This window comes from Onychostoma macrolepis, chromosome 20, assembly GCF_012432095.1.
Source record: "Onychostoma macrolepis isolate SWU-2019 chromosome 20, ASM1243209v1, whole genome shotgun sequence".
Taxonomy (NCBI): Eukaryota; Metazoa; Chordata; class Actinopteri; order Cypriniformes; family Cyprinidae; genus Onychostoma; species Onychostoma macrolepis.
The window spans coordinates 13,962,957-13,988,731 of NC_081174.1; the positions used below are offsets into that span (position 1 = coordinate 13,962,957).

The 25,775-nt window shown below is 39.4% G+C and overlaps 1 protein-coding gene across 2 annotated transcripts in view; it reads left to right on the forward strand.

Annotated features, from left to right (window-relative positions):
- Positions 1-24,791, forward strand: part of jag2b (jagged canonical Notch ligand 2b) — a 52,752-nt gene extending 27,961 nt beyond the window's left edge. Inside the window, exons 6-26 of one of the 2 annotated variants that reach the window (XM_058755809.1) lie at positions 2,265-2,395; positions 2,971-3,090; positions 4,284-4,397; positions 6,083-6,196; positions 9,978-10,091; positions 10,426-10,472; positions 10,559-10,735; positions 13,618-13,780; positions 13,900-14,064; positions 14,631-14,744; positions 14,831-14,944; positions 15,058-15,171; positions 16,301-16,417; positions 16,573-16,600; positions 17,304-17,389; positions 17,773-17,886; positions 18,680-18,795; positions 18,885-19,136; positions 20,120-20,251; positions 21,457-21,607; positions 23,221-24,791. In XM_058755809.1, coding sequence (XP_058611792.1) covers positions 2,265-2,395; positions 2,971-3,090; positions 4,284-4,397; positions 6,083-6,196; positions 9,978-10,091; positions 10,426-10,472; positions 10,559-10,735; positions 13,618-13,780; positions 13,900-14,064; positions 14,631-14,744; positions 14,831-14,944; positions 15,058-15,171; positions 16,301-16,417; positions 16,573-16,600; positions 17,304-17,389; positions 17,773-17,886; positions 18,680-18,795; positions 18,885-19,136; positions 20,120-20,251; positions 21,457-21,607; positions 23,221-23,741 — 3,004 coding nt within the window. In that variant the 3' untranslated portion in view covers positions 23,742-24,791. The remainder of the gene's footprint in view (positions 1-2,264; positions 2,396-2,970; positions 3,091-4,283; positions 4,398-6,082; positions 6,197-9,977; positions 10,092-10,425; positions 10,473-10,558; positions 10,736-13,617; positions 13,781-13,899; positions 14,065-14,630; positions 14,745-14,830; positions 14,945-15,057; positions 15,172-16,300; positions 16,418-16,572; positions 16,601-17,303; positions 17,390-17,772; positions 17,887-18,679; positions 18,796-18,884; positions 19,137-20,119; positions 20,252-21,456; positions 21,608-23,220) is intronic. The other variant, XM_058755810.1, reaches the window with a different exon arrangement.
- The last annotated feature ends 984 nt before the right edge of the window (positions 24,792-25,775 follow it).

Genomic DNA, 25,775 nt, shown 5'->3' on the forward strand with positions numbered 1-25,775 from the left:
AAAATATATAAATTTTGAGGAAATCGCCTTTTAAAGTTGTCCAAATTAAGTTCTTAGCAATGCATATTACTAATCAAAAATGAAGTTTTGATATATTTACAGTAGGAAATTTACAAAATATTTTCATGGAATGTGATCTTTACTTAATATCCTAATGATTTTTGGCATAAAAGAAAAATCAATCATTTTGACCCATTCAATGTATTTTTGGCTATTGCTACAAATATACCGCAGCAACTTACTGGACTGGTAAGTTTGTGGTCCAGGATCGCATATAGCCTAAGAACCAATTGATTAAAATGAAATGTAAAGGTCTAGCATAATTCCTAGTTTACCACAAAAAAGAAAATTATCATTTACTCATTGAAAGATTGTTTCAAAAATTTTTGTCTACACAGTTAAAGCCCAATATGTTTGGATCAGCATTTTTGCGTAAACTACGCAAACTTTAAGTGCACTAATACTTTGTGGAGCCTCTACAAACCCATGCTGGGAATCATATATGAAAACAAAATGAAACATAAATGCACTTGTGATTTAAGTTTAAGGTGTTTTTATGGTAGTAATGGACATGTCCTGACACATAAAGTAAATGCAATGCAACTTTCTCTTTCTCCAAGTTAGTGAGCAAGCTTATGTTTGGCAGTGCTCGGCAGAGCTGAACGCCCCCGTGCACAGGCAGGGTTCAGACTCTCCCCACACACTCTGCTGCCTACATGCTCTTGCATACAATACTAGTAAGGTTGTTACTGGGCAGCGCGAGGCTGTGTGTGCTCTGGTGTAAGTAATCCAGCCTCTGGCCTGCCCCTTGGGCACAGATCTGGGGGGCTATTTCAGAGACCTCATTGGAGATGTTAAAAGTGGATTTGGATCAAGGCCTCCGTACAGAGAATGTGCCAGGTGTGTATGCAGTGGCCAAATCCACTTCGCCCACCTCCTCGAAGAGCACATTTGCCTTATTTAGTTAGTAAACACCATTGCTTTTCACCTTAAATGCTTTTGGAGTTGTGAGCTGGGCATTGTGGTCCTAATTTTAATTGTAATTTTTATTGATGCATTGATATCAGCTTTAGATAAATGGAGAAAAAAAATGTAAATGTGAAATGTAAATGCATGTAAGATGTAATACTAGAATATTAAACTGATAAAAGTAGTACAATTACACTTTAATTTGGTAACTTTTAATGTCATTAACAACAAACAATACATTTATAGAATTTATCAATCTTGGGTATTAATTAATTAATTAATTAGTATTAATTTCTACATGTTAATGTTAATAATATTAATATTATTTTAATGTTAAATATTACAATTTTGATATTCAAACTGATGTATTGTTACATTTATGTATTATGAACTTAAACAATATTATATGTATAAATTGACTTATATTTTTACAGCATTTATTAATATAAGTTAATTTATAAATTATTATTGTCCACTTTTAATTCATTTTAGGTTAGTATGTTAATTTAATTGAATGTGAATATTTAAAATGCATTATTATTTAACATGTAGAAATTAACACTACCCAAGATTAATAAATGCTGTAAACATTGTGTTAATTGTTAGTTCATCATGCCCATTGCATTAACTGATTCTTAAAGTGTTACCCTTATTTTTCATGTATCATGAAAATATGAACTTTAATATATAAATAAACATGTTATTACTGGGAGTACCATGTGAATCTCATGGTAAATTAATAAGATAATCATTCAGTGCTGTCTATTTCTCTGTGTACCATAGTATTACCCTGGTACCACCACAGTACTTATCTGTAAGGCTTGTAAGTGTTAGGTCCGTGCTGTTTCTCTCTCTTCAGAACACTGAGGTCGAGATATGCAGACAGCGTCTCTCCACTCGGCAGCTGGAGTTAGGCCATACCTCTTCTGCAGGAGAGCTGTCTTAAAATAGCCTGCTCAGAAATGACAAGACAGCTGGGTGAGGGGTGCGGTGGTGGACGGAGAGAGCGCACCACTGGCCTTGGAATAACGGAGTGCTGCTATAAACCAATGATTAGTTAACCCCTCTCCAGCATTTCCCTCTGCACCCCCAGGGTGCGACCAAACCACCCAAAGGGGGAAGTGCGTGTCTGCGTGGTCGTGAAAGTGTTCTTAACCTTTGTCGCCCGGAATGTTGCCTTGTCTAAGATTAGGTGTCAGCACAGCGATGTGCAGCTGTATGTTTGTTCCTGTCTGTCATTAAGATGTCATGGTGGTTCTGTCCTTTAAGTGTTAACACCGTTATGTTGTTCTCAGGTGCAACTACGGTTGGCAGGGCCAGTTCTGTGACGAGTGTCTGGTGTACCCCGGCTGCTTGCACGGGACCTGTCTCATGCCCTGGCAGTGCACTTGCGAGAAGAACTGGGGCGGCCTCCTCTGCGATAAAGGTAAGGGTCCTAAACACGCTGGTACTTAAGGTTTGACCTAGTTAGTTTTTCGAAAAATCGAGGTCAACCTGGAATTGACCCATAAAATGGTCAGCAGTAGATCAGAATGAATATGTTAAGCCTGTGAACATCCAGCCACGGAGGTGCCAAGGCAGCAAATTCATATCGTGGTGTTAAATAGAATTACAGCATCTTACACTGAGCTGGTTTGTTGGCTGCAATGTTAGCACAGGCTGTTCATCATGTGACAGCGCACGCACAAACACACTCTGGATATTGTGGTTGTGATTGGAGTGGCGCTCGGATATCTGATCTGTTGGTCAGCGTGCGTCCTGGAAGGTGGTTAGGAATGAGAAGCAGCTGAGAGGTGCCTACAGTTCTCTTTATTTATTTACCAGCTTTTATGTGCACGGCCTCGCCTTACAAGGCCTGCTGGGAGCCCAGCAATAGTTTCTGCCAACTGTTTTCATTTAAAGAGCAAATATTTGCAGGCTTAAAAATCAGAATATAGTGTTAGTATTGCTTTCCCCATGGCCTTAAGTACTCCAGTTCATTGTTTTATGTGTCTTTTACAGATCTGAACTACTGTGGCACGCACCGTCCCTGCGTCAACGGCGGTACCTGCATGAATTCTGAACCAGATGAATATAACTGTGCCTGTCCCGAAGGGTACTCGGGCAAGAACTGTGAAATAGGTAAGAGATGGATGGAGGATTCAGTAAATAAAAGAGCATGGAACAGTTAATTATGTGATGTTGTATAGATGGATGGATAGAAAAACTATGGATGTATGGATAAATTAATAGAAAAATGATTATGTGGATGGATGAATAAAAAAAATGATGGATGGATAAATAGAAATTCAACGGATATATGGATGGATGAATAGAAAAAATGATGGATGGATGGATGGATGAATAGAAAAACTGGATAAACGATGGACTGATAAATGGATGGAATAAATGGATAAATCAATGCATGGATAAATGAATAGATGGATGGATAAAGGGATATATTGATAAACTGGTTGATTTATAAATTGATAAATGGAAAGATTGATAAATAGATAAATGGAAAATTGGATTGATGAATAGAAAAATGATGGATATATGGAGGAATGAATAGAAAAAAATATGGATTGGTTGAATGGGTGGTGTTTGGATGGATTGATTGATTGATTGATTGATTGATTGATTGATTGATTGATTGATTGATAAATGGAAGAATGGATAGACCGATAAATGGGTAGATGAATTAATGTTGGGATTGATGGATGCAAGGATGGGTAATAAATAGATGGATGGATGGATAGAAAAATGTTAGATGGCCTGATAGTGATAAAAGGATGAACTAATGGATAAGTGAATGCAAGGATTAAAGGGATAGTTCACCCAAAAATGAAAATTTGATGTTTATCTGCTTACCCCCACGGCATCCAAGATGAAGGTGACTTTGTTTCTTCAGTAGAACACAAATGAAGATTTTTAACTCAAACCGTTGCGGTTTGTCAGTCGTATAATGGCAGTCAATGGGTTCCAAGCATTCCAAAGCTTTGAGAGGCAAAAAAAAACAAAAAAAAAATGTTTGAGTTAAAAATCTTGTGTTCTACTGAAGAAACAAAGTCACCTACATCTTGGATGCCCTGGGGGTAAGCAGATACACATCAAATTTTCATTTTTGGGTGAACTATCCCTTTAATGGATAGATTGATAAATGGATGGATAAATGGATTGATTTATAAATTGATAAATGGATAGAATTGATAATTAGATGGAAAATTCAATTGATTAATGGATGGATGGATGGATAGAGCAAAAAATCATGAAGTCAGGGCATTTTATCAGTGTCTTTTCTGTCTGTATTTATGATGCATTGTTGTGTTTTGCAGCTGAACATGCATGTGTTTCCAACCCCTGTGCGAATGGAGGCACGTGTCATGAAGTCTCGAGCGGGTTTGAGTGCCAGTGTCCATCAGGCTGGGAGGGCCCCACTTGTGCTAAAGGTGCGTAAACCTTCCGTGCACCTTCCCGTCTGTCTTTTTCCGGGCTCAATCTGTTATGTCTGGAGACCTAGTTACAGACCTAGACTAGAGCACAGACACCCATCCCCTCCCCAACATGTGTCCAGATGCTGTTGCCAGTGTGCCGCTTGGCTGCTTGTCATGCTGGGATGTGTCAGGTATATGGCAGGGGAAGCCGGTCTTGGATCTTGGCAGCACAGCGGGGTCCCATCACATGGCGAGCGTAGCTTGAGCTCTTACGGGTCCCGGATTAGAGTCTGGTGATACCCATCACTGAGACAGGGGGGATTTGCATAATCTGTCTTCACTTTGAACCAGCATTTGGCTTCACAAATTGAGAACGCAGTGTGTCATGGGCCGCCCTTCCTTCTCCACCCCTCCCGTTCCACAAAGCATCCCACTTTAGCTCCACAGAGCTCGTATTTGATCGGTTGCAAATGTGTTTCTCACCTCCAGGAGGCCCAGTGTTTTAATTTTTGGTATTTCTCGCACTCTTCATCGCTCCCTCCACATCCTACCTCCTTGGTCTCATCCACCACACATATGGGGCTGTGTTTCCATCGTCATAGCAACAGCAGGGTCCCCTGCTGGAATTTGGACATTCACCCCCCCCACCATTTTGCCCATAAAGGTTTTTCCCCCCACCTCTTCCCTCTTCACTTGCCTGTCTGACCCTTTTACACACCCCGCTCCACCCCATTCACCACAATATATGTATAAGACTAGAGCGAGAAGAAAGGAGGGAGGAATTTCTCTTGTTTTTGTTTCCTCCTATTTTCTTCCAAATTTCAAATGGCTGCTGCTCAGTTCTTTGTGCCTTTGTGCCCGTATTAAAACTGTAACGATTTGTGCTCTAATAGCAGCTAATCTGGCGACCTGGATTATATCGAACTCTAATCGTGTCACTGTCTTGCATAAAGAAAAGCCTTTGCTCTTTCTGATGAACACACTGACACTCTCTCCTGCCCTTTCTCCATAGCCGTTTAACCACCATTATATTATATTAAGTTATATTATATTATATATAATGCATCATTTTTTTGAATGATGCAAAGGAGAAGACAAACACAGCTTCACATTACGTAAAGTAACAAGTTATTAAAAACAATAATATGTGTAAATATGACTGGATATGTGTGAAGCCATTATGAAACATCCCTATACTTGCACTTGTGTGACTGTACATCATTTGAATTGTTTATTATTGCACCAGATTGGGACCTACCTTGCAGACAAAGGAAGCAATTCATCATCTAAATTGCTCACATTTATTGTTTTCAATATAAACAATAAAGCAGATATGTTGATTTTTCCATTGCACTGTATACATCATAATGGTTTGACCTACTTTGTATCATTTTTAATCAATGTAACTGATTCTTTCTCTAGTATGTGTATCTGCAGTGTGTGTGTGTGTGTGTGTGTGTGTGTGTGTGTGTGTGTGTGTGTGTGTGGTGGGCGGTGAATAGCCTGCACACACATGCTGGGTGTAAAATTGGCCAGTTTGAATGTTTATATGTATGAAACTGAAAACATCCCATAATATGTAACTCCTGTAATAGCGTTTTTTAATGCAAACTGTCTCTCAGCATGTTATTGTAAAGCGCAATTTCAGGTGTGTTTTTCATATCTGCAGAATGAAACATGATTTTGTGTTGATGTTGCAGACATGGATGAATGTGCCTCCAGCCCGTGTGCACAAGGCGGAACATGTATCGACCTGGAAAATGGCTTTGAGTGTGTCTGCCCTCCTCAGTGGGTTGGGAAGACCTGTCAAATCGGTAAGATTGAGATCCTCCTGTATTGCAGTTGTGTTTTGAACTGTAGCATTTGAGTTTTTAATATACGCACTGTTCATCAGACCATCCACTCATACCATATTATTCATTTTTGCATTGCCATTAGTTGAAAAATATGAACCATTATGCATCCGAATGGTTGAATATGGTGCGTTAGATATAAATTGCATGCACTTGACAAGCCTGCATATGTTTTAGGCAAAGCAAGAGTTGAAACAAGTGATTTGATTAGACTGCATGAAGAACTTGTAATAGTGGCAACCTGATCCTTGTTGACTGTAAGACTGTAAGCCATATATGCATATGTAACAAGGAGGGCCAGCCTTAGACCTGGATCTAAGACTAGATCAGATGGCATTGCAGGCGCCACTGGAGTTTCCATCATCCTTTTGCTCACAATAGTGTGCAGCCCTCGTCAGGGGAAGTGATGAATGTGAAAGGAAGTGGATTGTGACCTGTAAACAAGCGTGGGGTGGGAACAGGAGTCGGGCTGCTCATCTTACACTTCGAACCTTAGCCTCCAGCTTGGGTTTCACTCACAAGAGCCAGGCCTGAACATGATGGGGAGTCGTGTTTCCTGGAGGACAGGTGTGCAGGGGAGCGGAGCGCAACTCACTAGGGGCCCCTGATGAATATTTAAACACCTAATAAGCACTAGTTTTTTTTCATGGCAAAGTCAAAAGAGTCATAGCCCCCTGAACTGGCTGGTCACCTGCTGTAGGCTAATTGAGGAGAGATGAGCAGAAGGAGGGGTGATTACGAGTGGACCTTTAGTTTACGATGCAAAAAATCTTTTTTTTTTTTCTCTACGTACTTTGTCTTGTTTGTCAGTAAAAAAAATTAAACTTCCTTAAAACAAGATATATTTAAGAAGAACATTTTAGAATATATTTCTTGTTTATTTTCTATATCAATTTTATTTTAATTGTACATTTTGTATATATATATATATATATATATATATATATATATATATAGAACAAAATTATAAACGCAACACTTGTTTTTGCCCCATTTTCATGAGCTGAACTCACAGATCAGAACTTTTTCTATGTAAACAAAAGGCCTATTTCTCTCAAATGTTCACAAATCTGTCTAAATCTGTGTTAGTGAGCACTTCTCCTTTGCCGAGATAATCCATCCACCTCACAGGTGTGGCATATCAAGATGCTGATTAGACAGCATGATTATTGCACAGGTGTGCCTTAGGCTGGCCACAATAAAAGGCCACTCTAAAATGTGCAGTATTATCACACAGCACAATGCCACAGATGTCGCAAGTTTTGAGGGAGCGTGCAATTGGCATGCTGACTGCAGGAATGTCCACCAGAGCTGTTGTCCGTGAATTGAATATTCATTTGTCTACCATAAGCCGTCTCCAAAGGCGTTTCAGAGAATTTGGCAGTACATCCAACCGTCCTCACAACCGCAGACCACGTGTAACCACACCAGCCCAGGACCTCCACATCCAGCATCTTCACCTCCAAGATCGTCTGAGACCAGCCACCCGGACAGCTGCTGCAACAATTTGCAAGCAAGAATTTCTGCACAAACTGTCAGAAACCGTCTCAGGGATAGCTCATCTGCATGCTCGTCATCCTCGTAGGGGTCTCGACCTGACTGCAGTTCATCGTCGTAACCGACTTGAGTGGGCAAATGCTCACATTCGATGGCGTCTGGCACTTTGGAGAGGTGTTCTCTTCACGGATGAATCCCAGTTTTCACTGTACAGGGCAGATGGCAGACAGCGTGTATGGCGTTGTGTGGGTGAGCGGTTTGCTGATGTCAACGTTGTGGATCGAGTGGCCCATGGTGGCGGTGGGGTTATGGTATGTGCAGGCGTATGTTATGGACAACGAACACGGGTGCATTTTATTGATGGCATTTTGAATGCACAGAGATACCGTGACGAGATCCTGAGGCCCATTGTTGTGCCATTCATCCATGACCATCACCTCATGTTGCAGCATGATAATGCACGGCCCCATGTTGCAAGGATCTGTACACAATTCCTAGAAGCTGAAAACATCCCAGTTCTTGCATGGCCAGCATACTCACCAGACATGTCACACATTCAGCATGTTTAGGATGCTCTGGATCGGCGTATACTACGACAGCGTGTTCCAGTTCCTGCCAATATCCAGCAACTTCGCACAGCCATTGAAGAGGAGTGGACCAACATTCCACAGGCCACAATCAACAACCTGATCAACTCTATGTGAAGGAGATGTGTTGCACTGCGTGAGGCAAATGATGGTCACACCAGATACTATGATGGTCACACACCCCCCCACACACACACACACCCCCAGTACAGTAAAACTGCACATTTTAGAGTGGCCTTTAATTGTGGCCAGCCTAAGGCACACCTGTGCAATAATCATGCTGTCTAATCAGCATCTTGATATGCCACCCCTGTGAGGTGGATGGAGTATCTTGGCAAAGGAGAAGTGCTCACTAACACAGATTTAGACAGATTTGTGAACAATATTTGAGAGAAATAGGCCTTTTGTGTACATAGAAAAAAGTCTTAGATCTTTGAGTTCAGCTCATGAAAAATGGGGGCAAAAACATGAATTCATTCCGATTGATGAATCTGACTGTAGAGTTTACCTGAACGCTAAATAAAGTGATTGGGTTGATGTACGCGTTTTATGTCACAAGCTTCAAATCGTAATTGTTTTTTTTTTTTTTACATGCACACACTGCACAAATATAGTTTCTGTCTGTAACCACTCTCCTACACCGTTTCTTTATTTGTTTTTGAGTGAAAGAGTTTTATAATGACAGGACACGCATTTATACAACAGTTTATTCAAAATGAAGAACCGCTCGTTCCGCATGTCATACGTCATTACGCTATTTCTGCATCATTGCACATGCGCATTCCTTTCAGTTTCGGTTTTCAATCCGATCGAGTGTTTACATTCACTCTCAATCGTATTAGAAAAGGAATAAACCACCCCCTTCAATCCGATCTAAATTTCTTTCAGATCGAGCTCAGTCAGATCGATTAAGGTGTTTGCATGAAGGCTTTTGAGTCCGATTGAGCTGTCAATCTGATTACAAACGGATTATTTGGTTGTATGTAAACGTAGCCAATGAAGACTGAATGGGCATCATAGAATTACATTTTAAATTAACATTTTAAAATTAATTCAAATTGAAAACGGTGATTTCAAATTGTAATAATATTACTTTTTCCATTTTTGGTCAAATAAATGTAGCTTTGGTCAGACTTCTTTCCAGAATATAAAAAATCTCAAACTTGGTAGTGTGTATATTTACAATACATACTATACTATACCATTATATTATATTATATTATATATATTATTGTAATACAGTAGGGTCATTTAAGATGCATCTTTTGAATACTGAAAGTCTTTGAAATTGAAATTTGAATATTGAAAGTCTTAATATCTTAAGTAAAATGATCTTGTTGTACGGATGTTTAGATTTTTTTCTCATAGAACAAGCCAAATATACTGATAAAGGTGTTTATTTTTTATTTATTTTTTATTTTTTGCTGTGTAATGGTCATTGATCAGGAAGTCAAGCAGACTGGCATCCTTGGGACTGTTAGAGTTTCAAGCCAGCAGACTGTTCAATGGGCTTAATGGTGGTGGGGTTACACAACGAGATCTCAAATTTCTCTGCCCCTCTCCTGCTACTCTACACTTCCTATCTCCTTCTCTTCAATCTCCCAATCTACCGATTGTCTACAAAATCTCCCAACTATTTCTTTCCCTCACTTTCACAGATGCAAATGAATGTATGGGGAAGCCTTGTGTAAATGCTCACTCTTGCAAAAACATGATTGGTGGATATCACTGTGACTGCTTTCAAGGATGGGCTGGACAGAACTGTGACATCAGTCAGTATCTCCTCGTGCTCCTCTCCTCTCCTTTCCTCCATCTTTAACAGCATACACTATAGTGGCGCTCAGGGTTTCCTCTTTGGACACTTGATATCCTGCGGGGCTCTGCACACTGTATATTTTGTCTTAGGCTTCATCTGCTGTTGCATGCTGGATTATTGGTTGTACCTCACGTTTGTGTTGATTGTACTAACATTTCCATCTTCAACGCACTCACCAAGCTCATCTAATTCGAGTTAATTGCACGTCTTCAGCTGCCCCTAACTGCTGTCCTGATTTCGTCCACTTAGCCATTGATTAATTGCTTCATTTACTTTGCCCATGACTGCAGATCTCAATGGCTGCCACGGACAGTGCCAGAATGGAGCAACATGCAAGGTACAGCCTTTACAATTCTTGGTTTACTATAGCGTATCAATTAATTGTTATTTATATTAAGCGTCATATTATTTGTGTCTGTGCAGGAGCTGGTTCATGGAGGTTACCACTGTCAGTGTCCTCCAGGTTTTGTGGGCTTGCACTGTGAAGTCTCAAGGAACAAATGTGCCAGTGGTCCTTGTCAAAACAGCGGCCGCTGCCATGTCATTCTGGACAGTTTTGTTTGTGAATGCCCGCCAAACTATGCAGGGATGCTCTGTGAGGTGATTATCTTTACTGTTTATAGTGTTAAAGACATGACAAAACCAAACATGATAGCATGTTTGGTTTTGTGGTGCCCAGATGTTTGTTTTGTTTCCAGATGGTTTTGTTTTGTGCCCAGATTTTTTTAGTTTTCTGTTTTATTTTATGCCCAGATGTTTTTTGTTTTGCTTTGTTGTTTTATGCCCAGATGTGTGTGTGTTTTTTTTTTGTTTGTTTTCAGGTTTTGTTTTGGGCTTTTTTTTTTTTTTTTCAGGTTGTTTTTGGTTTTGTTTTGTGGTGCCCAGATGTTTTCATTTCTGTTTTTGTTTTATGCCCAGATGTTTTTATTGTATTGTTTTGTTGTGTTTTGATGTTTTGTTTTGTTTTGTTTTGTTTTGTGTTCTTAATTTTTGCCTTGCCTTTTTCCCTGTTTTATTATACAAATAGTAGGTAAAGCAGACAGGAAATGACAGTGATTCAGGTTTAGTCAGAATGCTTCTGTTGGTTTATAAACATTTAATGGAAACAGTGGGGCTCAGTCTTGATTAATCGATGACATTTAGTTACTACAGATGGTCACTTTTCCGTTCATGCTTTGCTCACAATCTCGTTCGGCACGGCTAAATTGGTCAGAACCCCTGCCGTTGCATGTATGCATGTTTAAAGCCTTGGTGTAAGGCAGATCAAGCCTGCTATTCCGCCACAGGTGCGCCAGGGTAACTAGAGTAGGGTTTGGGTGGAGGGCTGAAGTATTTTTTTCTTCATGTAGCCATTATTACTGGTCTGGAGCCAGTTTAAGTCTAGTGACAGGCTAAAGATGGACTTCCATAGAAAGCTGGTCCTGAGCCAGTCTCATCTTACTGTGCAGACTAAAAATAAGTTGTAGTGAATGAGGCAACTCTTCTCTTGCCCTCCTGGCCGCCTGCCCACAATCAGCCCGGGAAAGAGAAGACCTTGATTTTTCACGTTATATTCATGCCTGGCGTGCCATGAGCTCACATTAGACCATACCGTCTGCAGTCTCTTGGAGAAGTGAGACTATACTAGGGAAGCTTTTGATCTGGTAGAGCTGTTTTCAGCATATGAGGCTGCATATAAAGCTTTGGTCCAGTATTGACATCTAACATGTTTTGATATGGGATCAGATCTGTTAATTGAACTAAGTCATTATAAATCTGTGATTGTACTACTTCTAGATGCAGTAAAATTCTCAAACAACTATATAAAATCTTCTAAGATCTGTTAACTTATAGTAAGCCTCAGATTCATATTTTAAAATTATATGTTGACCAGTTTTAACTACCAACATACCACTGTGTGAAAGCCATCCAACTGGGTTTCTTTATTTGGATCTGTTACAGATGGCTGATTATCCCGTACATGTGTCTGCTCTATCAGTTTAATGTATCTTGATACAGTCTGGTTTGCAGACGCTCCGCTTACATCACTGACTGTGAATAAGTGCTTTGTGCAGGCGTTCGGCTTCCAGTATATACAATGTATATCCCTAATAAAATAAATGTAGTCTTGGAGCTCGTGAAAATAGCGTTATAGTACGAACTGACACCTTACATGGCATCTGGCATGATGTGTACTTTAGAGAGGTTGTTTACATTCCAACAAAGGTTTGTCTCCCTAGAAATACATTTATGAGAAGAATGGGAAGTTGGAATATTAAGGGGGTTATATCTGCAGAAACCTACATTAATCAGTAAACATGATTGGAACAGGTGTTTGTAGTGTTTTTTTGTGTATCTTATGTTAACCAAGGCAGCATTTATTTGATATACAGTAAAACAGTAATGTTGTGAAGTATTAATTTAAAATAACTGTTTTATTTTAAGTGTTCACAAAAAATAATAATATTGTATTTGGCTGTCAATTTAACACATTAATTTAGAAAAAATAATTATAAAAAATGAATGCATAATAATAATAATAATAATAATAATAATAATACCCTTGACCCATAGAGAATTTGACACAGCATCCTAAAAATGTGGCACCCATGGCAAGAGAGACGTGATGCAATGGGTAAAGACGTCCGTCTGCTTGTGTCCTAGACCATAGTTAACAAATAGCGCATGTGAACAGAACATGTAAACGTGTCCTAAGTCTACCTCAGACAGATTGGCAAACTCAATTGCAAAATGATAGATTGCTGTGGACTGAAGACCAGTGATTGACTTGTGGTCAGAAAAGCCTCTTCTAAAGCCACTTTTGTGTATAATATAATATAATATAATATAATATAATATAATATAATATAATATAATATAATATAATATAATATAATATAATATAATATAATATAATATAATATAATATAATATAATATAATATAATATAATATAATATAATATAGTGTGTTTTAATAGTTTTGGTATTCATAGTAATAATTATTGAGCTACAGGAAAGCCCACTTTTTAAGTTATTAAATAATATTAAATAATTACATGGCATATTTGAAAATTCATTGGTCATAACATGGGGCCATTTAAAGAGAAATATATGTTTGTTTGTTTTTAATTTATATAAAATTATGTAAAGTTTATATTTAATATGTTAACATATTAAAAGAACATAGTAAGAGTCATGGGTTTCTGTCTGAATTAGAAATTCATTTCTAAGAATATTTACCAGAACAAGGCCAAGTCGAGGTAGAAGAAGAACTAGATGTGCAAAAGTGTTCCTCGTCCCAGTTGAATATGCTCGGTAAGAGAGGAAGGATGTCTAAATTTAGCTGCACAGTTTGTTTTGATTGGTCTCTTGTGTGAGTATAATGGTGCTGTCTCCTTTAGCTGTAGGCTTATGGGAGCCTTCCACCGCTTACCTGACTGTTAAGTAAGACACTATAGTTTAAGAAGACAGGTCTAACTCAAGCTCCTTGTCTCATTTGAAGGTGGAGAGTCTGTTTCACCCAAACCCCTGTGAACCGAACCCTTGTCAGAACAAGGCTTCGTGCTACAGCCTGCCGGGTGACTTCTACTGCGCCTGTCTTGAAGACTACGAGGGCAAGACCTGTGAAAACCGCAAGGACCACTGCAAGACAACCCCTTGCCAAGGTACTGCCCTTCCTGTTCTGCTGCCGACCGAGATGCAATAGCCAAAGATGACCTGCTTTTGTACAATAGTGCACAATAGTCCACCTTAATTCCTGCTTGTCATGTTTTCTCATTCCCAGTGATTGACAGCTGTACAATTGCTGTGGCGAGTAACAGCTCAGATGGGGGTGTGAGACACATCAACTCCAATGTGTGTGGTCCTCATGGCCGCTGTATCAGCCAGCCGGGCGGCAACTTCACCTGCACCTGTGAGCTCGGCTTTACAGGAACCTATTGCCACGAGAGTGAGTCATCCTTACTTTTTTACCATTTTTCCTTTTTTTAATCATATTCATGTGATGCCTATTCATCCTTGTTTATTTGCTTTTCAATTCATTTAGTTTATCCTTACATAATAGATGGGTAATTGAAATGACATTTTAAGCAATTTTAGCAGATTCTTGTGCTGTAAAACTATTTTGAGCCAATTCTTTACAGCTAGCATTACCCCTCGAAATTGAAAATTTAAGACAAATTTTCAAATAAATAAGACTTTTAATAACACTTATTTTATTAGTAGTCATAATTATTGATTTAATAATTTTATAAATAAGCTTGTATTCGTTAGTTGCATAGTATATTTGAAAATGTATTCGTCATAATTGGCCACAAAGCCAATTAAGCCGAAAATTATTATATTAAAAAAAAGTCCAAATAGCATCTTGGGCATCAGTGGAAGCAATAACATCTGACCATCTGTACAAAGTTCACATGATCAATCTGATTTGTGTGGTTTTTGAACCCCATTGTCTATGTACATTTTGTGCTAAAATCTTGATGTTCATGGAAATTTTTTATATTGATTATCCAGATGTAAATGACTGCGTGGGCAATCCGTGTCGAAACGGAGGCACCTGCATCGACGGGATCAGCTCTTTCCAATGCTTCTGTCCGGACGGCTGGGAGGGTGACCTCTGCGACCACAGTGAGTGTCCATCTTCATCTTCCTCATCATCTTGATCCTCTTTACATTCAGTATCTAACCTTTTTCACTTGCGTTTCTGCACTCAGATGTGAACGAGTGCAGTCGGAGCCCCTGTAAGAATGGCGGCCACTGTGTGGACCTGGTCAATGACTTCTACTGTGAATGTGCCAATGGCTGGAAAGGAAAGACCTGTCATTCACGTGCGTTACCGCTCCTTGTTTTATGTCAAAGTACTTCCTCTTTTCCTATTATGTAGTTTAACTGCATATGTCAACTGACTGGTAATATTTTAAATCGTTGTTGGTGTCTTTAGGTGAAAATCAATGTGATGCCATGACATGCAGTAATGGAGGGACCTGCTATGACCACGTAGACACTTTCCGCTGCGCCTGCCCTCCTGGATGGGGAGGAAGTACATGCAACACGGGTGAGTAGACCTCTGTGAAAGTTCAGTTTTCATACTCCCTTTATTCACAGTCGGGTTTCTAAGATATTTTGAACCAAAAACATAAGCTCAAACTATTCATAGACTCTCATCACTTACATGAAGCATTACAAAGTATATAAGCAAATCAGTCCCTCTCAGCACTCTGTCAGTTTTGCAATCCTGCATTCTCAACGCTCATTAAACATACCATATAGTCAGTTTTATATTGTATTGTGGTTGCTGATTTAATTTATATAAATGGTCCTTCATTCGGTAACACTTCATTTTAAGGTGTCCTTGTTACACGTTATATGTACTTATAATTATGCATAAATAATTGTTGTTATAATAGTATGCAAGTAACCCTAAGCCGAACCCTAATTCTAACCCTAACCACATAGTAAGTACATGTAGTTGATAAATATTACTCCGTATTTAAATGTATAATTATACTGTAACAAGGACACCTTAAAATAAAGTGTAACTCTTCATTCATTCATTCTGTTATTTCATTATTTTTAGATGTATTTATATTCATATATTTATATTATTATCGCTGCTTAATTTAGTTCAGAGATTGAAACCATTTAAAAACATTTTTTGAAAAAATTTACTTTTTATTTTTAAATGCCTATACAGAAAATGAATCCAAAATATTTTTCCAAATAATTAAATGGCACATACATTTATGAATAGTATGCATACATAAAATACATATATTAAGTGTGTGTGTGTATGAGCGTGCATAAATATCAGTTCCCAAACACTTTTCTAATAAACAGTAATAGTAATATATTTATTTTCAGTTTTATATTGTATCATGGTTGCTTTTTTGATTTAACACAATGTACTGTATATAAAAGTACACAGTCAGTCGTCTATCTTTGTCTTTTTTCCTTCAAAACAAATATTGCTATTCATTTTGGAGTTGGTTCATTTGATTCGAGGCTTAAAACCTTAATTAAGAATGTAATTTTAGTTGAAAATGAAAATTGTTTTTGATTTAGTAGCATATTCTGAAATTTTCTTCAGACCCCCTAGCTTTTGGCCCTTGGAAGACCCTAATTTGTCATAGACTAGTCTACAGAATCACTTGCTGTAACTTTTCCATTTCATCTTTCTACTTCAGCAAAGAACAGCACTTGCGCATCCAGCCCCTGCCTGAACGGAGGAACATGCGTGGGTGGTGGTGACGCGTTCACCTGCATCTGTAAAGACGGCTGGGAGGGGCCCACCTGCGCTCAAAGTGAGTGAATTCCACCATTCACAATTTAGCTGCCAGTGCATGTCTGCATACCACTGAAAGCAAACATCAAGATCCACAAAAGTCTTAAATTACATCCGATCGATGCACAAATCTCTCGAATTGACGCCCTCTTCCTCTCTTTTGATTCCTCGCAGACATCAACGACTGCAACCCTCACCCCTGGTAAGAAGCCAAAGACCTATTTGGCTCTGCAGTTATCTCCCTTCTTATTTACTCTATTCTGCCCCGGGACGCTGGTAGATCTGTTGTGCCCTCTGTTTGGGGCGACCCTCCCCTTCCCTGTACAACATAGACGGCTAGGAATAACCCTTCTAATGTGGCTTTCTGCCCTATTCCACCCTGTTGTTCCTGCCCCGCTAACCCCCATTCTCTGCGAGCGGATGCACCGAGGGGAGGGGTTCGAGGGGGGACGCTGGTTGTAAAGACTGGAGAAGATGTCCCTAAATCACCCCTAAATCCGACAGCTCAGGAGACCCCGGGCTGGTTTTAATGGGGACCACAATAGAGCCGATGGCCCTAAAAGAGCACCCCCAGCGGTGAGGGGAGGAGGGGACGGACAGGCTCTTTTTCTCCCAGCCTGCTCTGTCCTCCTGCCTTTCTTCATCGCTGACCTGGGAGCAAGGGATTTGGGAGGTGGGGTGGGAGTAGGGGGTGGGGATCCCAGCAAGGAGCCACTGTGGGGATTTGCATCTGAAAGGTGCCGGTATCCCGCATCCCTCTTCGTCCATCTCTCTTTCACTCTTCTCTTCCCCCTTTTTCCTGCCTTTCCACTTCTTTGCATGTATATTGGAAGTATTATGTCAATCACTGGGGCGAAGGTGTCTCTTTGGCCTGATAACCTCATTGTCCTCACGTCTCCTTGCAGCTACAATGGAGGAATCTGCGTGGACGGGGTGAACTGGTTCCGCTGTGAATGCGCCCCTGGATTTGCTGGACCCGACTGTCGTATCAGTGAGTATCTCGGGGAGGAAAGAATAGGGATGTATAGAAAGAGGGTGTTGGTGGATTACCGAGCATCTCGTGGCCTTTGACCTCCTCGGGGGTCAAAGGTTAGCCATGGCTCACAAACAGACAGAGGAGATAAATTATTCAACCAGTGGAAAAATTCCTCTCCTTGTTTTCTCTTGTGTCCATTGATGGCTCTGACTTACTCTTTAAGGATTCCATGCATTTCCTCGGCCTCATTTTCTGAGGTGCAGCCATGGGAACGCCATCAATCCTGACACTTTATGTATTGATTTCAAATCACAGTTTTAGCTTTCTTAACCATTTGACATTTCTGCCCTGGGCAGTAGGCGTATTGATGCGAATGCATGTTATCTTTGCTTCACCAGACATTGATGAGTGCCAGTCGTCACCTTGCGCATACGGTGCCACCTGTGTGGATGAGATCAATGGCTTCCGATGTGTCTGCCCACTCGGTCGCACCGGACCTCAATGCCAAGAGTGTAAGAGTTATTGTTTAATCATTAAAACTGTCAATCTCTTTTTATTGCTCGGCTTTGCTTATATTGAGAAATGGAACTTAAAGACCCCATACAATCATGTGCTTTACTTAGTGAGATCCTCAAAAATAGCCTGAATGGTTTACTTACTTCACAGCCATGAACATTATTTCTACATGTTAGTCGGAAGCAGGTGAGACATTCTGTCTCTAGAGAGCGTTTGATTGGACAAAAAGCTCTCTAGTCCCGGATAAGTCATAAATATTTTTTGTATGTTTCCTGGAAAATAAACACTGTTCATTTTAAATGCATATACTATTGTTCAAAAGTTCAGAGTTGGTAAGTTTATAAAATGTTTTGAAAGAAGTCTTTTATGCTCACCAGTGCTGCATTTATTTGAAAAAAAAATACAGTAAAATAGTAAGATTGTGAAATATTAATAACAGCTGTTTTCTATTTTAATATGTTCTACAATGTTGTGTATTTCTGTGATGGCAAAGCTGAGTTTTCAGCAGCCATTACTTCAATGTCACATGATCCTTCAGAAATCATTATAATATGGTGATTTGCCACACTAGCATACAGATGAGCTAAAAGCTAATAGATGTGGATCTAAAGCCACAAAACGGGGAATATGGTTCCTAAGGAGTGAACGACATGAAAGGCAGACGGCATCGTTTGTAGGAGCATTGACCTGGCATCATGTGACTTAAATCATTCCAGACAGGAAAGGCATCTGCTCCTAAATTAGAATTGGCCCCAGTCTTACGGTGTTTGTGTTTGTGTTGTGGTGCAGTCATTGGCATTGGGAAGACATGTCACTATGCTGGACTTCAGTTCCCGCATGGCAGCCGCTGGGAGGAAGAATGCAATACTTGTCAATGTGTCAACGGCAAAGTGGAGTGCACCAAGGTAAGTGTCTGAAGAAAACATGTCAAAAACAAGTCTTTTTCTCTTTTTATTTATAGAAATAAATCAATGTGTTCATGACACTTTCTCAGGTGGTGTGTGGTCGGCGGCCGTGCCTGTTGCCAGGGACGCCAGGGCGAGAGCTTCACTCCTGTCCAGGAGGTCGTGAATGCCTGGAACACAACTTCCTGACATGCCTCTCTCCCCCTTGCCACCAGTGGGGGTTTTGTTCAAGCCCTGATGCTGCCCCAACCATTCAAACTAAATGTGAGCCCAACTCGGTCTATCTGGACAAGAGCTGTGCTCGCATCACCCTTATTTTCAACAGGGACAAATTACCCAAAGTAAGTATTCCCCTATAAGTTGGTGTTTTGTTCCATTACACAAAAACCCTGTGGTGGTACCATGGTATAGTGATTAATACCATGGCATTGCCATAGTCTATGAGATGCGTTAAAAAAAACATGGTATTACAAGCTACCATGTCCTGAAAACATGGTAATAACACTTTATTGCCATTGTCTGCATCCAATTCATGAGACACACTAGAGACTACAGGCATGCAATAAATTGATCGAAAGTGAATACATTCAAAAGATTTCTGTTTCAAATAAATGTTTTTTTACTTTCTATTTATCAAAGAATTCTGAAAAGACAGCAGTTTTTCCACAAAAGTATTTAGCAACACAACTGTTTCAACATTGATGATAATGTTTCTTGAGCACCAAATCAGCATATTAGAATGATTTCTAAAGGATCAAGTGACATGAGTAATGATGCTGAAAATTCAGCTTTGTCATCAAATGAAAAAATTACATTAATAGTTCCCAATATTACAGTTTTTACTGTAGATTTTATCAAATAAATGCCTCCTTGGTGAGCATAAGAAACTTCACAAAATCTTACCGACTTCTAATTTTGAACGGTGTTGTGTCCAGAAAATCATGGTATTACCAGGGTAACATGATCACAAAGACATAGCAGTAACTTTACTTTAATATTACCATAGCCTTATCTCAAGAAACGTTGGTATATTTCTGAGAATATCATAGTACCATTGTACTTTGGTATTGTAGTTGTCCAAATGTCTAAAAATTCCAGAAAATATGATATTACCAGGGTATCATGTCCACAAAGCAATGGTGTTAGTGTGGTACTTTGGTATTTCCAGTAATCTGTCTGTGTCCAAAAAATGGTATATTGCCAAGCCACAGTGTACAAAAAAACATGGTAGTGTTATATGGTACCGTACCAACGTAATTACATTATGATCCACAATAGTGTTTTCTTCTGAAATGTTCCTCTAAGTACGCACTATGCCTTCTAGGGAGCAACAGTGGAGAACGTCTGCTCAGAGCTGAGGTATATGCCTTCCACGCGGAGCCTGGCGAAAGATCACGCGCTGTTGGTTCTTTGTGACCTCTCCTACAAAAACCAGGATGCAGTAGAGGTGGCCATCGTAAGTACATTTTAAAGACCCTAAAGAGAGCTTTCTGTGCTTGCACGTTTTATATTCATGAGTCCTTTGCACGCCTGTACCCTTCACACAGCAGTGTTGTGTGGGCCCCTAAGATCTATTATCAGTGGAATAGAAAGTCAAAACCACGGGGGTCCTGGATACTCATCGCACAGATCTGTTAATGGATGCAAATTTGATTTCCTCACCGAGTTGAGCGCAGTTTCTCAAAATGCCCAGACGCCTAGAGCAATGCCAACCGGCCTCCTCTTCAAACCAGCCCATTATGTTGTAATGAGATTCAGTTGACTGACCAGCAGCGGGCCGTACTGCATTGCAGCATTCCCTCCACCCACACGGAGTGCGCTGGAACTGGGCTTCAGCGCATCTCACACAGCCTTAGGATATACACTTTTGTCTTCAGACAATGAAATGTTGCACAACCAAATAATCTTGAAATAATCCTTGAAATAACAAAAAAAGACATACTTGGGTAATGATATGGAAATTAATATCTTTGTGCTTCCAGGCAAGTTTTGTGTAATTTGAAGCCGTGTTTCCTGCGTTCAATGAAACATTTTGCTTTACGGAAGTAACTTACAAATAGTGGTTACCTACAAATGCATCCTTTATCCTCGATCATATTACACTAAATCCGTGCAGTGTTGTAACAAGTCACTAACTGAAAGCCCGTGTTTAACTGGCCTGACTCATTTAAATGGAACCTGTAGGCAGGAACTTTGAACAGCTGCAGGTTTTTGCATGTTGAAAACAGAACATAGTTGAGATGATCGAGTCTACTGCTATTTGGATAAAGACTGCTCTCGTTTTAGTTATTTCATTGAGCGTATTGTCGTAGATTGATTACAAGTCTCTTTTTGTTCTTGTATCAAAATGTTAGTTTTTTTGGGGTCTGTACCACAAAACTTGTATGATGTAAACAAATTTGAAACATTCGAGTTGTGGCGTGGTTTAACCATCCATTGCCCACTGGTTCCTCCACAACCAAATTTTATTTTGGTTTACAAGAAATAAACTTGGATGTAGAAGATCAACAATAAAGGATAGTTAAGTGTCATCGCAGCAACACCCTAAAACCTCACACTTACAGTAAATAACTATAGATTGTTCCTTTTGTTGGTGGTTTTTACTTGGAATCTTTGAAAGGCAATCTAATATATTTTTAATCCCCGCTATTTCTCCTGCAGTCGTTCCAGCAGGACGAGCAGCCTAACCACAGTCAGATCCAGGAGGCAGCTAGTACCATAGTCAGCACGCTGTCCAAGCGGCACAACAGCACCGTCATGCTTGCCGTCATCGAGGTCAAAGTGGAGATGCCGGTCATGTCCCAGCCAGTGGGTGAGTAGAGCAGGGGCCAACTGGCCTCAAGGCTAAAACCAGCCTTCATCCCCCAACCGAGTGTCAATTCCCCGTCTCCACCAATTAGTGCAGCTTAAATGTCTTTGTGAGTCACAGGAGGAAGGGTACTGAGAGGATCCAGCAGTTGTGGGCAGGAGGCCATAAACCTGTGACACAGTCATATAACTCCTCCACAGTCATCTGTCACGCCACAGCGATACATTAACAAGAATGATGGGACAAACTTAATGATTTTTTGGTTAAGACGATTATAAATGAGTAAAAAAAAAAATTATATATATTTGAAACCTATAGGAATTAAAGCCAAATGTTTTACACTCTTTCTCCCTCATCTTGATTCTATAATGTCATTGCCAATATTAAAAAATATACTATTTCATCTAATAAAAACGATCTAAAATAAGTCTTGTCAATAGTTAATGAATGTTTAAGTGGCTTCTGATTTATAATTTAATTTATATAATTATTTTAGTGTTTATTATTATTATTATTATTATTATTATTGTGAATACAAAATAGTGTGTATATTATATTATATTATATTATTTTGCTTCAAATAACATCAAAAAATTGATGGATTGAGTGTCCATAACTAAATATCTAATGCTGGCCCATGGAAGTATCTATTATTTCAGTTCTGTTTTCTGTTTAAGGTGTGGCTGATACCGTTAAGATGATGGTTATTTTTGTGTAATGTTATGGCTGATATTACAAAATATATACTATTTTGTCTAATTATTAAAAAACTTGTCAGTAGCTAATGAGTGACTAAATAAGTTATCTTAATTATAGAATTATATAAATTGTATAAAATATTTTTGTTTAAGAGCGTTTATTGCTATTTGAATTAGACAAAATAGTGTTTACATATATTTATTAATAGTGCTGTCAAACGATTAATCGCATCCAAAATAAAAGTTTGTTTACGTAATATGTGTGTGTACTCCTATATTGTGTATATATATAAATACACGCACTGTATATATTTTGAAAATATTTACATGTGTGTATATATTTATATTCATATAATTTATATTATATATATAAATATTTAATATATAAATGTAACATTTTTCTTAAATATATTCATGCATGTGTGTATTTATACTGTATATACATAATAAATATAAACAGTACACACATTATGTAAACAAACCTTTATTTTGGATGCAATTAATTGCGATTAATCATTTGACAGCACTAATAACATATTGTTCTAAAATATGTACATGCGTGTGTATTTATATATACATCATCACAGTACACAGACGTATTGTGTAAACAAAATCTTTTATTTTGCATGCGATTTAATCATTTGACCGCACTAATATTTATATCATATATGCGCACCATTTTATGTTATTAATATATACACTATTTTGTCTTGAATAATATAAAAAAATAAAAATTGGTGGAATGAGTGTCCACAATTAAATATCAAATGCTGGCCAATAATGACCTTTTACTGATAAATTGACTTACATCGGCCAATATCCAATATAGTTTTAAGTCGTATATCCCTACTTTCTGTTCATTATTTTTGGCATGAATCCCAGTTTTGAGATGTCTGACTCGATTCTCTTTCCATACAGACTACCTGGTGCCTGCGTTGTGCGTTGTCCTGTGCGTACTCTGGGTCTTCTGCGTCATTGTCTGCGTGTGGTGGACCCGTAAGCGGCGAAAAGAGCGCGAGAGGCGGGAGCGCGTGCCCGTGGAGGAGAGCGTCAACAACCAGTGGGAACCGCTGAGGCCCCTGACGCGGCCGCAGCACAAGGACAACCGGGACACGCAGTACGAGCGCACCAAGCTCATGGGCTCCCCGGATCGGACCTGCACAAGCGGGGAGGAGGAGGAGGAGGAGGAGGAGGAGATGGAGGAGGAAGAGCTGGAGCTGGTGGAAGAGGGGGGCAAGCGTCCCATCCAAAAGTACTCTAAACCTGCAGCGCGGACCAAGAACGGGCTGATCTGCACCACGCGGAGCAGCGACAGCAGCAGCTGCAGCAGCCCTTCCCTCAAAGCACCCTACTGGACAGGCTTCAGCCCAAAGGACAACAACTGTAAAAATGTCAATAACGCCGCCACCGGCCAAGAGCACAAAGAACACTGCGTATGAGCTCCGACGAGCAGGACGAGGAGACCAAGGCCATCTCAGAAACAAAGACTGAGTTTTTCCCATGTGTTATTTTTTTTATTTTTGACTTCTTTTGAGGCTGATAAAGTGGCAAATATCTTTCGTTCCCTTTTTTATGTACAGAGGAAGCAAATTCTATTTCTCTATAAGAAGGCGCTGAGAAGCCTTGCTTTGTTTTCGGAGAAAAAAAACTGCTGGATTAGGAGCAGGACTAAGGAACTCGTGAGAGAAACCGTATAAAGACTTTTACGTTGTTGTTTACAAATGGTTGTGCTTTTGGTTTTGTTTCGAGTGGCCCAATTTCGGTGCAGACCATGTGCGGGGGGTGGGGGACACTGGCTTCAGGGGATCCCCCTTCAACCGTTCATCTGTTCTCCTTCCACGCCTGCCTTACCGAGCTCGTCGTCCATGAGGAGGGCTACAGTGCCTATAAAGTGGCCTTGTTTTTTTTTCCTGTCCTTTCTGTCGTCTTGGCTGAACGCTCTTTAAAAAACGGATTGCAGTATTTTGAGTCGGTCGCAAGTGCCTTCGGACAAGCCCCTCGGTTTCAGGGTCTCCTGACCCGATAGATCACGACAAAGAGGAGAGGCTGGTCTTAAGAGCAGCTCCCATATCACCATCAAGGTATTCAACAAAGACAAGAGATCTGTAAATATGTGTATATAATAAAGGAGTCGCTGTGTATATTTGAATTTAGTAACTTAAGTCACTTTTTTTATTATTATTATTATTATTATGATTTAAATATTATGGTTATTGTTTTTTCTTTTTTTCTTTTTTTTTTACACCATTCCTTTTATTTATGCCAGTTGATATGGCAGGTTTTGTAAGATGTATACAGAGTCCCACAGTCAGAACAAAAATATAATCAGAGATCATCCTATTATGTTGTTGGTTTTGTTTTCACTAGACACCTATACGATCGTGTGCTGTATTGTGGCGTGTGTATTCGCCTCCTTAAAGACCCCTGTTCCCTCTCCACACCTGTCCTTTCTTGCTGATCATAAAACCATGCTGCTTGTTTCTTGTAAAGATGCTGATATGTCAAAATGATGTTTTCTCCTTTCTTGTTTGTTTGTTTGTTTGTTTGGTTGGAACAAAACTTCATGAAGGGAACAATTATGTTGTAAAGCATTTGTACTCGAGGTACCAGCTCAAAGAAATGGATTACCTCAGAAATGGCTGGCTATGATTTGATTTCTTTCATCATGATGTTAAATCTAAGATTTAGTTTTTTGCTTATGGGAAGATGAGAAACGTCTAAAACTGTTCCTGAACAACTGGTTCTCAATCAAATCCAAGTAAACAAGTATAAATAAGCAAGTTAAGCTCAATGTCCGTTATGGAAGGGAAACGGGGTGGAGCTGTAGGAGAGTTTTTTTTTTTGTTTTGCTTTGTTTTTTAAGCTGTAATTTTTTTTTTTTTTTTTTTTTTTGTACAGAAGAATTGCTCTGAAAAAAGTTATTTGGTTCATTTAGTGGAATTTATGTTTGTTCTTAGAAATAAATCAAACTATTTATTAAAGCATTTTATAACAATGTGCTCAAGAAAACCGCTGTCTGCTGGTATTTAGTACTAAAGGCGCTGGTCTGAGTTTGTGGTAAGTCTTTTCATCGTATCGTATTACTGATACAACAAAATAATCCCCCTTCCTCTGCCAGAGGTGAGGACAACTCCGGATCGATACAGGAACTTGTGCTTCCAGTCGAGATGCTACTGACAGGGAGCAGCCAATGGTAACTGGTCTCCTGTTCTCGGCTGACTGCTGGCTGGCCAATGGACAACGGGTTTCTCGTGGCTTCATCTGGTGTGAATGTTTTATGAGGATGCTTATGATGATGCAATGAGTTTGTTATGGTTTTGTTCCATAAGTAACGGGCACTAATGGGACAGAGGCCTGGAGTCGTGTTTCACATCACTCAATACCGTAGTGTTGGGTTTAGGTGTCTCTGATGGTGTAATTGAACTTAGATTGTAGAAGTAAAGTACTTTGTGAGATAAGGAAAACATGATGAA